This window comes from Cryptomeria japonica, chromosome 8 (genome assembly GCF_030272615.1).
Source record: "Cryptomeria japonica chromosome 8, Sugi_1.0, whole genome shotgun sequence".
Taxonomy (NCBI): domain Eukaryota; kingdom Viridiplantae; phylum Streptophyta; class Pinopsida; order Cupressales; family Cupressaceae; genus Cryptomeria; species Cryptomeria japonica.
The window spans coordinates 352,281,652-352,298,891 of record NC_081412.1 but is presented as its reverse complement, the minus strand read 5'-3'; the positions used below and the strand labels follow the sequence as shown (position 1 = coordinate 352,298,891).

General features: G+C 35.4%; 1 protein-coding gene across 1 annotated transcript in view; it reads right to left on the bottom strand.

The window, feature by feature from the left end:
• The window catches only part of LOC131045346 (uncharacterized), an 84,620-nt gene that overhangs the window by 24,498 nt on the left and 42,882 nt on the right, over positions 1-17,240 (bottom strand). The window contains exon 4 of the mRNA XM_057978930.2: positions 13,505-13,613. Within this exon, the coding sequence (XP_057834913.2) occupies positions 13,505-13,613 (109 nt within the window). The remainder of the gene's footprint in view (positions 1-13,504; positions 13,614-17,240) is intronic.

Genomic DNA, 17,240 nt, shown 5'->3' with positions numbered 1-17,240 from the left:
CCCAAATTATCCCCTCATATGAGGTTCTCTTCTCCCTTCTATATCTTCCCATATGAGGGAGGAGTCATGCCTTTTCATTATTTTGCCCTTCTGAAAGAGTCACAACTCTTGACCCTTAATTACAATTTTATTATCTTTTATTAAAGTATTTTCTTTATTTATTTTTAATGATGATTTCCCTTAAATTAATATTAAATGACTCTTAATTAAACTATGTCATCTTTTAGTCACCTGTCTAGAATATAGTTTAAGACTGCAATTATGATTTAATCAGTAAGGCTCTGATCACGCTTTTATTAATGCTGTATCTGGTATGTTCCTTGACGGGGGCATGACAGCTGTTATCAGAAAACCTTTTAGAAGGTTTATATTAAGATGTGATACTTTTACAATGAAATTTATCTAAAGATGCCCCTGTTCTAGATGAACAATTTTACAGTTTTGTATTTAAGGCTGACTTGGTTTGCGAGTGATTTTAATCAAGAATTTTAGATATTCATTTGTGTATTTAATACTATTTATCTTGAAAAAATTACATGACTGAAGCATCCAAGCATGATAAAAATTTGTAAATGAGTGCTATTGGCACTTAGATTTTTATAAAATAGCAATTTTATGCCAACTTGCTGCTGAAAATGTCGTTCAAGCCTACTTATGTGTTTTTGTGATATTGCAATCTTGTGAATTGAACAGTATTTGATAGCTATTGCAAGCTCTGTATTGAAGTACTTATTGATTAAGGATTTGAAGCTTTAAATGCAAATCTTCATACTTAACTCATAAAATCTTGTGGGTTTGTTGAATTGAATTCAATCTTTGCATTTTACTCACCCTTTTTAGTCTCAAGTTTACCTACAGAGTGTAAGCATTTGTTGCCTGTTGTAGGTATTAGTTTTCTACAGAAAAATCTAAAAGTCTCTTGTATTAAGTGTAAGTTCTGATAAGCTTTGTGCCCGTACCCGAGAACAAAAAGACAACATCTGTTTTAAGACTGTCTGTATTTCATACGAAAAAGCAATTGTTTGGAGTTCTAGAGTTTAACTTATGTTACAAGGGAGCTTTCCTTACACATTGCTCTGATTTGTGATGTCCTGAAAATGACAAATTAAAACGCTAACAAGAGCATGACCCGAGTTCAAATTTCCTTCACCACAATAAGGCAGTGCATCACTCTAATGGACATGTGGTGAGGTTTTCGTCTAATGCCTATCACGTGCATTTGTGGATTACCCAAGTTTAAAAATTTTAAGAATACAATTAAAACCTATCCCATATTGTGTTAATGGCATAGCATAACCTCATCCAAGATTCACCAAGTAAAAAAAGAAAAATGAGGATGGAAGGCTATTAAACCCTATATTCCCACCCTAGTCTCCTTGTGAGCTCAGATCGAGTAGCCTAAAACAAGACCTATAAACCTGTTTCAAATACTCAACAAATTTGACTGAGTTTACTCAAGTCTGGACCGAATATTTCAAAAATTCATGTTTTTGGTAAAATATTTTATATGAAACTTTTCTAAAGGTTTCGAAGTTTTTGTTGAAAGTTTGAATCAAAGATCAGGTTCCCTCATCTGTGATGAGTAGTCTCAAAATAATTCTCACATTATATCCTAACGCAATCCCTCACTGAAACTGTGGAACAAAGAACTTAGAATTTCATATATTTCCTACAAGAAGTTCTATGGTGGAAGCTGCAACAGTGTTTACTTGACAAGGATATCCAAAATAATTAACCAATGAAAACCAAACTCAAACCATTTAAAACAAATCTCACAATGACACAAGGAAAGGCTAAGGAAGGATGGAAGCAGCAGGGACACAAGGATGGAAGGCTGAGGAGGAAAGTGAAAATGACAAGCAAGTTTAAACTTCAGGCAATTAAAGAAATGTTGAAGAGTGGGCAGAATTTTTGGAAAAGAATTCATGGAGGATTGATGTGCAATTTTTAAGAAAGCTAAAAGGAACTTAAAAGATAAATTTATAACATTAGGGATGACCCATCTGTAGTTGATGTGTAATAAAATGAATGAAATGTGAGTTAAGATTGAACAAACATGACATTAATACCAATCCATGGTGTGGTTGATGTACAGTGTTTGATCAAGGAACAAAATGAATCCATCATCAAGAACAATCCATGAGTGGTCAATGTGCAATGCTAATTGAAGTGTATTCTTTTTATGTGAATATTTAATAAGAGATGCATTATGTCTCTTGTTCACTACTTGTGCTATCAAATGTCAAGTAAGATGTCATTCCTTCCTGAGTTCCTCTACATGCTCTCTTTCCTTCAATTTAATTTGATTCACTGCCACCAACTATGTGATCAAGAAATCATGTTTGATGATATGTGTTTGAATCCCACCTTGTGTATCATGTTTGTGGTTGACAGCCATGGCATTCATCTCTCAATTTAGTTGGGTTGGCCTTAAGATACCACATTGGTCGAGTGGTAAATAATTCAACTTCATCAATTTACATGTTGGAATCATGGCAGCATTTCTTGGAGATCATGCAAGGATCTCATGTTATAAAGTAACTTTTTGTCCATTTGTATCATCATTGTATTGGATGTGAGCTCCATGTTGTAGACAACTAACATTGGCTGATGGAATTCAATCTGTACCATGCTTTCTGATTGAAACTTCATAGTTCATACATTGAAGTCCAGAATATATGTTCTTAGGCCTAAATTTCTTCTAAATTTGGAAATTGATGTATTGAACATTTTATGCTTTGAGTATGACGCCATGGATATCAAGATACACTAGTATTTTGTCTTAGACTCTTAACACTCAACTCTCATGATTTTGAAGCTATGCTCGTATGCATGTAATTCTTTGTTGCATTGCTGAAAGGCTTGTATGATTGTGAATGGTGTAATTTATCCCAATTTTGAAAGTATGATATTAGATGTTTCTAGGCAATGATCATGAAGCTTAAACATGTTGGAATTCAAGGGTTGAACCATTATAAACAACAGTGAATATGTGGAAGTTATGGCTCATTTTGTTTTTCAGCCAACTGGCTCACATTGGCTTGCCAATGTGGTAGCTTTGGCATTTCGTCCTTTGTAGAGGCTTTTAGAGTTTGAACTTGTTTAAATTTTTCAATGTAAAACAAAATACTTTTAAGGTTTAAATATGATATTAGATCTTTAGGCGATGCTTTGGCCATGTTCATGGTCAATTTTGGAGTGAATTGTTGTAATTTTATTCTTCCACTGTTCCAATTTACCTACTTTGACCAAGGAGTGAATGACATCTGTCAAGCAAAATGAAATTATGGTAAGGGTGAATACTTCCAAAAGGGGCAGACAGCCAACAACGTATAGTAAGGGATAGTAAGGGTTAATGCTTCTCAGATATTTCTTATATCTTCCTTGCTCAACTTCTCTTTGTTTCTCATTGAATGATCTTCACATATATTTCATTCACTCCATCATTACTGCACTTATTTCTACTCCAAAACAACTCTAACTCTGCAACGAATCTCCTCAAAAGGTCCGCTACAAATCTGTCTTATATCTGCTATAAGTCACCTCGAAAGTTCTACTACAAGTCTGCTACAAATTACTCAACTTATGATCTCAAGGAATGGATCAAATAGTGATCTTTGGCCATAACCACAATCAGTGATTTCCTTCTTGAACCAATGATTTCATTATCAACGACATTCTTCTTGGACCAGCAATGGCATCCAATAATCTCGCCCATATTCCTTTGACATCAATGACAATATGCTTGACAACTAATTCCTTCTTGACATCAATGACAACATTATGATCACATCTACGATACCAATGCCCACAAGAATCAAACTACAACACTATTAATACAAGTTAAGGTATACCTTGCCATCTCCTCAAACTTTTTACAAGAATGATCCATACTCATCACATTACATGGGTATCACATAGGTGGGGAAATGGAACGTCAATTTCAAAATCAGCACAATGGGGTTGGGGATACAATGTGCAAAATAAATTCAGCCCTATGTGTGTGCACACGGTATAATAATAAATAATAAATAACATAAAAATATATAATAAATAAACAAATAAAGCCAAAATTAATAAATAAATAAAATTTAAGTTTGGCATCGATGTTATACGTCCCAGGTTGGCATGTGTCTATGTGTGTGTGTGGGGGGGGGGGAGGGGGGTATAAAAATAAATAAAATAAAAATAATTAATAAATAAACAAAACAGCAAAAATTAATAAATAAATAAAATTTAAATTAAAGTGCGGCACCCACATTATAGGTCCCAAGTTGGCGCCTATTGGTGTGTTTTTTATTTTTATGCACTTCATACACAGAATAAAATACCAAGTATTTTATCCTCTCTTGAACAAAACCCTCTCGAATGCTAAACTATGTGATCATATGAGGTGACTCCAAGGTTTCTACTGTTAGGTCTTGACGTGTTGATAACTCAATGGTTTGATGTGATATTGTTGGAATCACAAGGAGACTTACATTTATACTTGAACTCTTGTTGGAACTTAGACTTCACTTGATTTGAAAAAAAAAAAAGAGATTGAGGGCCTAGAGAACTCTAATCTACTCCTAAGATCAATGATAGCACTAGATGTAGTGCCCCTCCCTAATTCATCTTGTCTTTCTATACATCAGAGGATTATATTGATCTAGCTTAGTCTTCCTTATGATGATTGGATGGTAACACGCTATGTACTAACCCTATTATATGATTGAATTGAATATGAAGATGGATCTATATTTGATATGTGTTCATTATTCATGATGGATCATATTGCTTATGGGGTTTTGATGACATTACGATTATGCTAACCCTACTCTATGATTGTGATGTTTGAATTGGTGCCACGATGTTTGTGATTGTCTTCTAGTGTCTTCGTGATTAGAGACGATGTCATACCACTCATTGCAAGCATGACATGACGTGACGTGACGTGACGTGACGTGATTCTCTATCACTTGCCTAATCGTTTATGATGTATATATGTTGTATCATGTTTAGTGGTGGTTGCAAATTTGCAGGTACCGGACATCGCCTCCACCTGGTCTCACAGGTTTGAACGTGTCCTATCCCAATGGCAAGTTGTCGAAGATGGCATGTGTTTCCCTCTCATACTCTAGGCTTAAATTGATACCCTTGTCAGTTAATATCTTGGCTTGAGTCGTTGGTCAGCGTCATGTGGTATGTTGTTCAACCCTATGAGGGGTTGCTTTGTGAGTTTGTAATTATTAATCGATTTGTATAGTTTATTAAGTATTAAAATAAATTAATGGATGGCATTAATATTTAATATTAAATGTGTGATTATTATTATTGGGGTATAACTATTCATTAATATTTATTTTATGGATTTATATTTTATTGGTGCTTTTATATTATTATTATTTTGTGGTTTAATGTTTATTTGAATATTTATTATTTGAGTCTTTGATATATTGGATTTAGTATGTATTATTTATTTATTTATTCATTTTTTTTTTTTAGGTTATTTATTGTTTATTTAATTATTTATTCGTTTATCTATTTATATTGGTTATTTATTCATTGATTGATGGTTTATTTATTTTTTAATATTTATTTACTTACCCCTTATTATGGTTTGTTAATATTTATTTACTTACCCCTTGTTATGATTGGCCCTCTCGCGAGTTGAGATTGTGAAGATATTATTATTTAATTGTTTATTTGTTTATTTATTTATTTATATTATTTTGTGGTTTAACATTTATTGGGCATTTGATTTATTTATTTTATTTATGAGCCCTTTCTATTTTATTTATTGATTAATGGGTTTATTTATTATTATTGTTTATTCTTTTACCCATTTATTTATTTATTATTTTACCTTACCTACCCTCTTTTATTATTGGTTGTGAGATTTAGAGATTTACATAATATTATTTGATTATTATTCTCACCTCGAATTTGGGTATGGTTGGTAAGAAATATTATTTTATCGATTATTTTGATTGGCTGGATTATTGCATAGTTTTGAATCGATTTTTTTAATAAATAAATTTTCCTAAGCATTATCAGGGGTTGGCTTTTTGGAGAATTTTTTGTATGGTTGAAAATTTGAAAGCTTGATTTGATTTGGCAGGATTTTGGTTGGATTGCGCTCTCCGGATTCATTTTCCATAACTTCAATTTTACTAAGTCGGAGATCTATTTCCTTCTATTGTTTTTAACTTAAAAGATTGTTTTCTTCATGTCTACGAAAAGATTGTCTGTCGAGAGCAATTTTGAAAAATCATCATATAGTTTGATAAATATAAATGTGCATATGAGACCTTGGGATAAATATATTTTACATAGTTTTCATTTTTATGAGATGTTGGGTTGATTTTTGTGTTTGTCGTGAATTTTATTTCCGTTAGACTTTTTGGGCATATGCGCTAAGCAAACAAACGCATTATTCTATTTAACAAATGTGCGACAAAATTTAACAGATGCTCTAAAAGATTTAACAGATGCTCTATAATATTTAACAGATGCTTGAAAAGATTTAACAGATGCTCTAAAATATTTAATAGATAATCTAAAAGATTTAACAGATGCTCTATAATATCTAAAAGAGGCTTGTGATGATGTTTTTTGAGATTTTCTAGTGCTGTTCATGCTCAGATTTAATAATTTTATTGTATTATGGCTCCAACTTGTTGATTTAGCCTTGTCGTAAAGGTTGTTTTGTTACTCCAGCAAGTTGAGATGCCTTGTTGTAGAGGTTATATTCATGATTTGCTCCAACGAGTTGATTAGCCTCACTGTTAAGGGTTTATTTGTATATGTGGTTGACTTGGATGGTTTTATGCACCATATTTGGCTACTTGTTATATGAGATCTTATTGAGGCTCTTGATTATATATATTGGCATTGTTGGCATCTTGGCAATTCGATTGCATTGCTGATTGGTCTTGTCATGTGGATTCTTTATTGATGTTGCATATGAGCCCCTTTGTTATTGTTGTTGTATTTCCTTGAGGTCTTGGAACAAGATTAGGGGGAGTGGGTTTTCATGTGATGACCGAGATCATGAGAGATAGGCTACTAGGAGGTTCCTAGTAAGGATGCTTGGAGTCTAGACTACCAAGGCACATTGAAAGTTTTGCTTGTTGTAAATAAGTGATAACATAATAATTAATTAGATGGGTTGGGTAATTAGGACTCACCTAATCAAGATAATAATGGATGTGAGCCCCAAGACTTAGTCCTAGGAAGGCCATTGTGAAGGCAAGTCAATCTCCCTCGTTCTCTCATAGGTTGAGATGGCTCCACATGTCTATCAGGATGATGCCCTTCTTTGTGAGGATAGCATGCAAAAACATGTCTATCAAGGTGGTTCCCTTCTTTGTGAGGATAGCATGTGATGACACTCCACTCCTACATGTGTCCTTGGTCCTTGATCTTTATGCCATGATTGTTGGTACGTCTTTGGGAGCTTCTATCTTTTATGATTAGCCATGTGTTGTGTTGGCTTATTCTTTTGAGTTGCTTCTTGTTGTGGTGTTGGTATTGTTGAGTCTCTTTGGTGGTTAGGTGTCATCCTAGGTCATGAGTGTGAGTTGGGACCCCAGGTCATCTCCTAGCACGGGGGGTGGTTCCTTTGGTTCCACATGGTCGGGTGGTTTGATGCCTTCTTCCATTGAGATGTTCTTGTTGGATGCTCTTGTGCATGGATGTGGAATTTTTATCTCTTCAGCTTATGGATGGATATTGTAGCAAATGGATGCACATGATTCATATGGCATATGTGTTGTGGATTTCATAAGATAATTGCATATGTAGATGATAACTATGCTCTTATGATATATATATGTAATGATAGCTAATGTATTGGGAAATGGTTATGACTCTTGTAAGAGAACACATTGTTGTATTTGTTGTATCTTGGATATTGACTCATTGATGGAAATAATGTGAATGGATTAGGAAGTGGTAGGTGGTGACCATCACTCTTTTAACCAAATTAAGTGTAGTAATCCTTGTTGGCCCTATAATGTATCTTGGTTATAGGTATCTATGCTTTTAGGGATTAAGATTCATGAATGAATAATGAAGCTATTGGATTGGGAATATGTGTATCTCATGTGATTGAATTGAAAATTATGCTTTAGACTTGTGTGGAATCTTCTATTAGAAATGAGAAAAGTAATACTTAGCATTGAAGATTGGATATGTATGGATAATTGATGATTAGGAGACTAGTATTTTGTGATCTTACGTAATGGGACTTGTAGGTTGAGATTGTAACGAGCTGTTATAGATTATGAATGTTGTAAATGGATATTTATTATGTATGTAATTCTAGATTGGAAAGGAATCAAATGATTAAGTAAAGTGATTGGATTATTTTTGTGTATCTCTATGGATAGTAGTGGTAATGTTAAATGATTCGTGTATGTCTATGAATGAATGTTCTAAATTGAAAGATATTATTCCTTAATGTTGGTCATCGTTGGATTATGAATATGAATGTGTGTCTTGTAGGTTATATGGTTACTCTTTAAAGAAATAAACTAGATCTGCATTAAGTGATACTTTATGTAGAAGATGATATTATCATGCTAGATGGTTTTATAACGGAATTAGGAACACATGATTTGGGTCTTAAAATGAATTCAAGAGTTAATGGGGATATGTAGGATTTGCATTCTTATGTTAGGAAGCAATTGATTAGAATCTAAATGAGATGGATGTTGATGGTATCATGGTATATGGATGTGATTTAATGATAGTTAAGTAATGGCGTTGAGATACCCTAGGGAATGATTGTTAGTAAGATGTATTGTTATTTCCACTTCCGTTATATGTTGTATTAGACATAGTTATGTTACAATGTTTTGTGCGTGCATGTGAAGTAAAGCCATGTTTGGAGTAATGATAGTTTACTATGTTGCATTAGATGATAAAAAAAAAATATTATCTCTGTTTGTAGTTAGTTTAGTTATTTTCTCTAGGGTATTTTGGCGGGCATTACACTAGATCATGCTTGGATGGACAAATTACCTAAACCAAGCTTTGCTTCGTCATGTTGCCAACAACTGCACAAAACCGAAACAATCTTTCAAAGGAAATGAAAGGTTTTCATATCATTAACGTTCATCCAAATACCGAATACACTGGCGCATCTTGAATAAAAATATCCACAATTGAACTTAGCAAATCTTAATGTTCAGGCTAACTATGTAAATCATCCAACCACAAATAGTATAAACCAAAAAATTATCAACATCCACACATTACTCCATCACAATCAATGAACTTATCTAACATGAGGATATAACAAGAAACCATATAATATGCAAAAGAAACACCACCATTCATCATAAAATCAATGAAAAGTATGTTTATTTACATGCTTGGCAACTAGTTTTGCCTTCTCCTACTCTACTCTACTTGCTAACTACTTGCTATTTAATAATCTATTCACTGTTAACCTTTACAAATGAGGAGAGCAAGTCATTTTATAGAGCTCCCTTTACAAATGATTGGCCAAGATCAAATCTAAATCAATGGCCAAGATTGAAAGATAGAAACCCTACTTAGGGTTAGTTATAACTAACTTTGCTTTACATTTAATGCTTAACCAATGATAAAATTACATTTTTTACGACACATGTCCCTCCTTGAATTTTGACCAGTAAGAATAGAGATTAGGTAAGATAAAAATTATTTGATTAAGTGACATCTGTCACTTGCTCCACCTTTGAATGAGTCAAGTTCACTGAACTTGGACAAGTTCACTGAACTTGGACATGTTGGTCTTGATTGACAAATTAATGTGAGTTGTCGCCACCTCAGCTTACACCTTGTAGATCATCGCAAAGAAGAGTTTGTGATTCGAGCAATAACTCTTGATACTCAACATTTTCAAGCCCATGATGATGATCATATTGCTCAAGTCGACCTTCTAACCTTATTTGATTCTTTTAACTTATCTTGATCACTTTCATAATTTATCTTTCTCGTATGCTGAACTTTCATCTTGCACTTAACATTTGGGTATCTTCATGATCTACTAGCCTTGAATCTTGGATTTCCTGAGGAAATTCAAGATAATTGCAAAATTTTCTCATCTTCATTGCAATATCTTGATGCTGTTCATCTTGATGCTGATTTGCCTTTTCTATGCCAGAGTATCTCGACCCCTTCACCATCTTGCTGAATCTTGCATCCAGATGAGCTGCACATCTTCAAGCTGCTGAAATGGCCGTCTTTATCATTACTCAATCATTCTGTGCACTGCACTCTTGTATTTGCTGATAAAGCTCTCCTTGAATGTTCATCTTCTGTCTTGATGTTGCTCGCAACCTGCCCCTTCACTCCCTTTATCAGTCACCTTCAAAACAAACAAGAATGCTATCAAACACACTTAATATATCTGATATTCCACTCTAAGTATTCTGATTTCTGATTTTCATGTCTAATTTTAATCACCTCAAGTCTGATTTTCCATCATCTAAGATCCAATTGGGGTTTTAAATCTGAATTTTTTTACATTTTGAAGTCTGATTGTGGATTTTGGCAAGTGGTGGACAAATTGTTGCACTTCACCAAGAGGTCGTGGATTTCTTCATGTCGTGGATGATCTCATGCTTCCTCAAGATGGTGGTCTTTAGCACTTCATCACTTCAAGCACTCATTGCCATGTTGCTGATTTAGGTAAGGCAGAGATAAAGTTGATTTCCAGCCTCAAAGTTAGTGACCCAACAAGGTCGTGGATTTGAGCATCACTCACCTAGGTAGGTCGGGGATTTGAGCACCACTCACCTAAGTAGGTCACGGATTTGAACACCACTAGGACAAACTTACCACCATCCACCTCCAAGTCATGGATTCCTCTAGTTCGTTGATTTTGGAGGGTCGTGGATAATATTGCTCACCTCCGAGTCATTGGCTGCCTTGATCACTTTCACTCTTCTTCACACTTAGTCGTTCATTTGTTCAAAGATCGTGATGTTGCACTTACCTCTATCAAGTCGTGGATTTTGCCAACCTAAGGATAATTTTGCTCATATCCACCTCCAAGTCATGGATTTTGGCAACTCAAGGATGATCTTGTTAGTGGATTTTCGCAAGTGGAGTATAGTCACCATCACTATTCAATCTCACCAACTCCAACACTTAGTTTATCAATTCACCCGCAATATGGTGTTGATCTTCATTCTCCAAGCAAGGATTGAGTTAGTTCATCATTTCTTCTTCACTTCATAGATCAACCTTGCTATCTTCATGCTTGAGGCATAAATTCTAGCAAGTCATGGATAAAAGTTGTCACCACACACTTAGGTCATGGATTTGAGCAACTCAAGGATAAACATTGCAAGCGTGTCCACCTTGACTTGATCTTCATTTCACTTCACCTTCATCATCAAGGTATTGGGATAGCATCATTTCTTCATTCATTGTTACCTTCAAAGTTCTTCAAGTCATGGACCTCCACAAGTCGTGGATTTTAGCAACTCAAGGATAAAAGTCATTGCTCACCTTCTTAGGTTGTGGATTTTGCCTAGGCGTGGACTTTGCCAGGGTGTGGATTTTGGTGAGTCATGGACAACTCACTACGACCTCTTCACTTATTGACTTCACCAAGTGTAAAGGAACTTCTTCATAGGGTTAACTTGGTGTTTTCTTTCTCTCATCATCACCTAGACCTTTATTGATTTTCATCAAGCATTTCACCTCAGTTGATCATCACTTCTTGATCATTCCTCACTTCTATGCTCTAACCTAAGGATGTCCACTTTGCTCACTTGACTGTTCATCACACCTAAGACTCACTCTAACCTGACCTAGAGGTTGCAGACTCTTACAGCTACAAAGACTCCAAACTATTCTAGAGGGGGACCTGACTGCTGCTAGACTGCCCAACTTGAACACATCCTGGCGACAAGGCATTGCATCCCCTCAGAAGCAAGAGGTTAAAGACTCGAACTATTGCCAAGCTAAACAACTAAGCCAAGACAACTATGCTACCAAGCAAAAAAGTGGGGATCCTCATTTGCAATGGGGCAATGTGTGAAAATGTCACAACAGCGCCATACCTGAAGGAGTTGAAATTATTGTATTCTGCAGCTCACCTGAGGTAGGACAAAATCCCTATCCTCAGGTCTTTTTTTCACTATTTTCAGCTGTTCCTTGAAATCACTGGCCTAAGTGTGGGGAAATTACATCATTGAAGGTCTGCACCTTGCCTGAGAACAGCAAAATACTCACTCAGCAGTCATCCATCACCCATTTGAAGGATTATTTCAGATGGAAGACTAGCCTGGTCAGATCTTGCACCTGAGAATCGATAAATTACTCCAGATCTGCACCAGGTCTGCAGTCTTGCAGATAATCTTCACTAACAGGACCCTCATACCACTCAGCCTGGTTTGGATGTGCCTACAGCAGTGAGCAGTTTCAACCAGTTTCATTAGTTGCAGGTGTGGACACCAAAAATCTCTAGATCTGCCCTAACCGGTGACACCAAGTAACAGGCAGCTATAATACCCCATATCTGCTCAAGCTGGACACATTATAGCAGGCAGCCAATTACAATCAGCACCATTTATACTGAGTTAAGGAGTTAAGGACTGGCAGGTGCTGTCTTATGGTTTATGTCATTTAATTTCAGATTTGTAGTTCTGTGGATTAATTGACGCAGAATATAGTAGAGATTTTCAGACCTGGGTGACAATAGAAGCTAATTTGTATCACTAAAACCCTAACCAGAATAAGCAGGTCATCACAGCATTCAATCATGAATGAAAAACTAATTGTTCCTCTAAGAAGTCCTTTGTTGTGTGCTTATCATCCTGGGAAACATATGTCAGCCAAACTTACATTTTTGGTAATCTTGATCTCTTATTTGATCAAAACCCCACTAATGTGGTTTGCATTCTCTCTGAATTTCCTGTTTGTTTCTTTGATTGAATGAGAAAAAAAAAGGCTCGGTTGGCGTTTATAGGACTTCTAGGGAAAAGGTTTTTCATTTTGTTTTGCTCGACTTCTCTTCTAGTTTTTGTGGCAGACTTTAACAATTAGATCAGGTTAAAAAATACAGCGGGCACATTATTCTTTACACAAGGCCCTCACCCCAACAAAAGAGTCACAATATGCCATCAGTTTAAGCTCTTCCATTAGATCAAGAGATGTTAGGGAGAATACCTTGCCTACTTGAAACATCTCCCATATGTGTTCTCATGTTCAGGGTTACCCGTTTCCAAAATATGTACTCTACCCCATGGTAAGCATCACTGAGTTTCAGCATAAAAAGCTGTATTGTGATTATTCGTATGGCTTAATAACTTGTATTGAAGTGATATAAAGTGATGTGTTTGGGTTACACACCTAGAAATGGATAAACTATTAATTTGAAAAAAAAAAAGAGAAAATTAGTTATTGGCTACTTATCAACAAACATTAAAACTGTGAAGAGTATATCTTTTGATTAAATACATGACTAGAAGCTACAAGCGAAAGCCAAAACTGAAGTTTATGAAAGAAAGCATGTTACCGAATATGTAGTAGAACCTAATTTTACTCTCAAACCCCCAGGCTAAACGCAGCCAATCTTGCTGATGATGATCTATCAAATAAACTGAATATGCCAAAGATGCAATCACCTGCACAAATAAGCAATGCTATTAAGGATATAACATTTTGAGTGCAGTTCTATTCCAACTAATGCATAAAAATCAGCTTGGACAATAAGACTTCAATATATTGTCTGAAATGATATATACCTAATATAAATCTGCTTAAGAAAGCATACCATCATGGTTTACTTGTGCTTCTGTCCAAAATAAATTGTATAGTCTATGACAGCACCACTTATACTAATGAAATTACATATGCAATCCATCATCTTGAATCAAAAAACAAATCTTGGTGTCACAACTATTTTCTATATTTTATTCTTCATTCATATCTTGTTCAGGAAATGCTGGCATCATTGTACTGATTCATTGCTCTGTGAAAGACTATTTCCTTTGAACAAGTACAGCTTCACCAAGAACACATGCACCTAAAGCATCAAATGGAACTATTCATCTAATCTCTCCTTAAAGAGTCAGAAGCATTTGAAAAATAGAGATTTGTTAGATTTCATTATATCCAAAACTTTTAAAGATTCCTCCTGTCATTGTTTCTTTACCAAATGCATCAAAATTAAGGTTTGAGGCTTTGTTCACACTACCGTATTAGTGGAACTGCTTCTGGAAGTTCAACTGTGTGAGTACTTTTATTCCAATATTTCAATTCACAGTACTAGACTCATCATTAGGAAAAGGAACTTAGGCTTGGGGAGGAATATAGTCAGCCTATTTAGTATGATATGTTGTATCATTAGTTGTACAGGAATATGCATTGAATAGGCACTCCCTTTAATGATCAATCTCTACTAACAAAACACTTACATATTCCTGCATCAAAATTTTGAAATGAGCATTAAATTACAGTTGAGTTGCATCTCATCCAAATGCTCACATGCAATTGAGCAAATGAATGGAGCAACTGCAGACCCCATGGAGTGAGTCTGATACTTAATTTCCTTACTTCTAGTGCCTCAATTTTACAACATTGGATACATACCTACTAGAGTCTTTACCTAGTTTACCAGACCATTTTTCTCATAGGATGCACACTTCAGCAGCAATGATAGCAGCAGATACAGACCTGTACACAGGAAAGAAAAGTATGGAAAGGGCAAATGCAGGCAGAGAATAACACCCACTCACATAGGGGAGGGTGCATGCATGCAAAGAAGAATTCCCAGTTATGTAGTGCATGCCTCCAGCACACACACTGTTCTAGATTTATAAGTTTTCATGCATCCCTCCAGCACATGTGCTGTTATAGATCTATAATTTTACATGCGTCCCTCCAGCACATGCCATTTGATTTTAAAGTCTTAGTTTAAATTTTAGACTTTGCCAATTTAGCATGTAGCAGCTTGCTTTTCAGATTTAGCTATAGTTCTATTTTCAGCTAATGTACACAAGTTAGGAAACTTTGGATTATTGGGCAGTTTGACTCATGCAAGGTAGGGCGCACTTCCAGTTCCTAACCTTCTTCATCTATAAAAGAAAGGCAGGAATGTAATGTGATTTTATTCATTCAAAGTTTTGAGCTAGTGCAATGTATTCTTTTCAGATTTAATAAGAAGAGTAAGACAGTTGCAGGTTAGAAAGTTGAAGACTCCGTATTCACTATTCATATCTTCAGCAGTATGTGTTTGTGGATACTTGTACTCAGGATCACCAATTTTGATTAGAGTTTTTATGTTTAAAGTTGTGGTTAATTTTCATAGTGCAGAATTTGCTCACCATGGTCTGAAAATTCAAGAATACATGGATGTGGCCTTGCCTGTGCAAAGCTATCAAACTGAACATTTGGATGGAGATGACAGTTTTGCTAGAAAATTGGGGGAAAGGAGCATTGTTAGAGGCAGAAAAAAGAGAAGGGAACAGTATCCTCTCCTGTCACTGCATACCCTTGTAAAACTTTGTCTTCTGACTTCTAATAGTGGCACTAGGAATCATGGCAAGGATTCAGTCCATTTAGGATTATATATTGGGTCATGATCTACTCTTCGTTCTCAATCCTCACTTGAGAGTGCTGATTGAAGCAAGAAGTGCAGTTAATTTTTTATAGTTTTCTAATATACCATTCAATGTGGAAAGCTGTGTTGGTGCTACTTTCTATTCATTGATGGAGGTTTTATTTCCTTTTTTACGGTCTAGCATTGAAAGCTCCAAACTTATCACAATATTTGATAGCTGATGTTGCAAGAGAAGGTAGCATATACAGGCATATTGATCAATCAACAATGGGCTATATGGAGAAAGCCAGGCTACACCATAATGCCCAATATTCAGACAGATGGAAGAAACTGGACACATCCTAATATCCTTGAAGCCTCTATGGAGGGTACTATTTTCCTCAACAAAAATTAAGCTTCAAAGAAAATTAAGAGTGGATTATTTAAAGTTTATGAGGTTACAATGAAGGTACGCATTGAAAATGTTTTTCAAGTAGTTACCAACAATGCTGCCAATCATTTAGCTGTGCAAAACAATTCTGATGGAAAAGTGCTGAAAAAATTCCAGAGCTCCTTATATCTACAATTCCAGAGCTCATTGAGCTGCTTAAGCAGTCCATAACCTTGACTCATACTGAGCATCTTGGAAAAATGGATAGGCCTTATACATGTTGTGATGAGAGTTAGAACCATTAGCAAATGCATCTGACGCCATGCATGGTTCCTCAACTTGATGAGAAAGATTACTGAAGACAAGGAGATTGTATGATGAAGGAACACTCAGCTGCCACCTCAGTTATAACCTTGTAGTCATTACTGGAAGCAAATATTTTGTTACGAATCATGTCATTCTTTGTCAAGATATGTTGCTCAGTCTAAAGAATGAAGATTCTTCATCATCCCTTCATCTAGGATCTGAAACCTTGTTTTTCCATTGCCCGTCATTCCTTGGGGATCATAAACGGTCACCTGATTGGATCTCCAAACCAGATTCATATTCTTTTCAACCTTTCCAAAGCCATCCCCATCAAGGCTATCCTTCTAATGTTTATAGTCCAATTAAGGTTCCTTGTGATATACCCTCTCCAAGTGGCCAGGTTCATGTCAAGAAAGGCACATAAAGGAAAGCCCGCTGTTGTCCTGATTCTACACATAAACTTCCAAAGGGATCATCAAGAACATAAATTTGTAAAGTGTGGCAATCATCCAATTGAACGCAAACTCTCACATAGGCTGCAATAGTTTTATGTAGTCACTGGAACAGAACTTTGTACAAGACATTTAAAAAAGGAATGCAAATTTATGCAGAACTAAATCTTCTTAGAAAGTATATAACTCGGAGACAGTAAAACATGATTGATCCCCTGGCATGGGTAGTAATACCTACTCCTCAATCTGTTTTTCTTGAACATATATTTTACAATATGACAAAAATAAAGATCGGAACTCATTCACTGGCACAATATTCTAAAAGATGCACTGATCTCATCCACATAAAAAATTCAATTTATGACTCCCTTATTAAGATTTTACAGAACTCCTATAGCTCTTGGATTCACAAGATTAATCAGGATATGTAGAATATAAACACCATTCATGATTAAAGAGACGAAGATACATGCATATAGCATATTTGACTCCAACAGTGTTAATTGCCTATCCTGCTCTGCTCAAAGAAACATACACTGTGTTGCCTAGCAAGCAGAAAGGA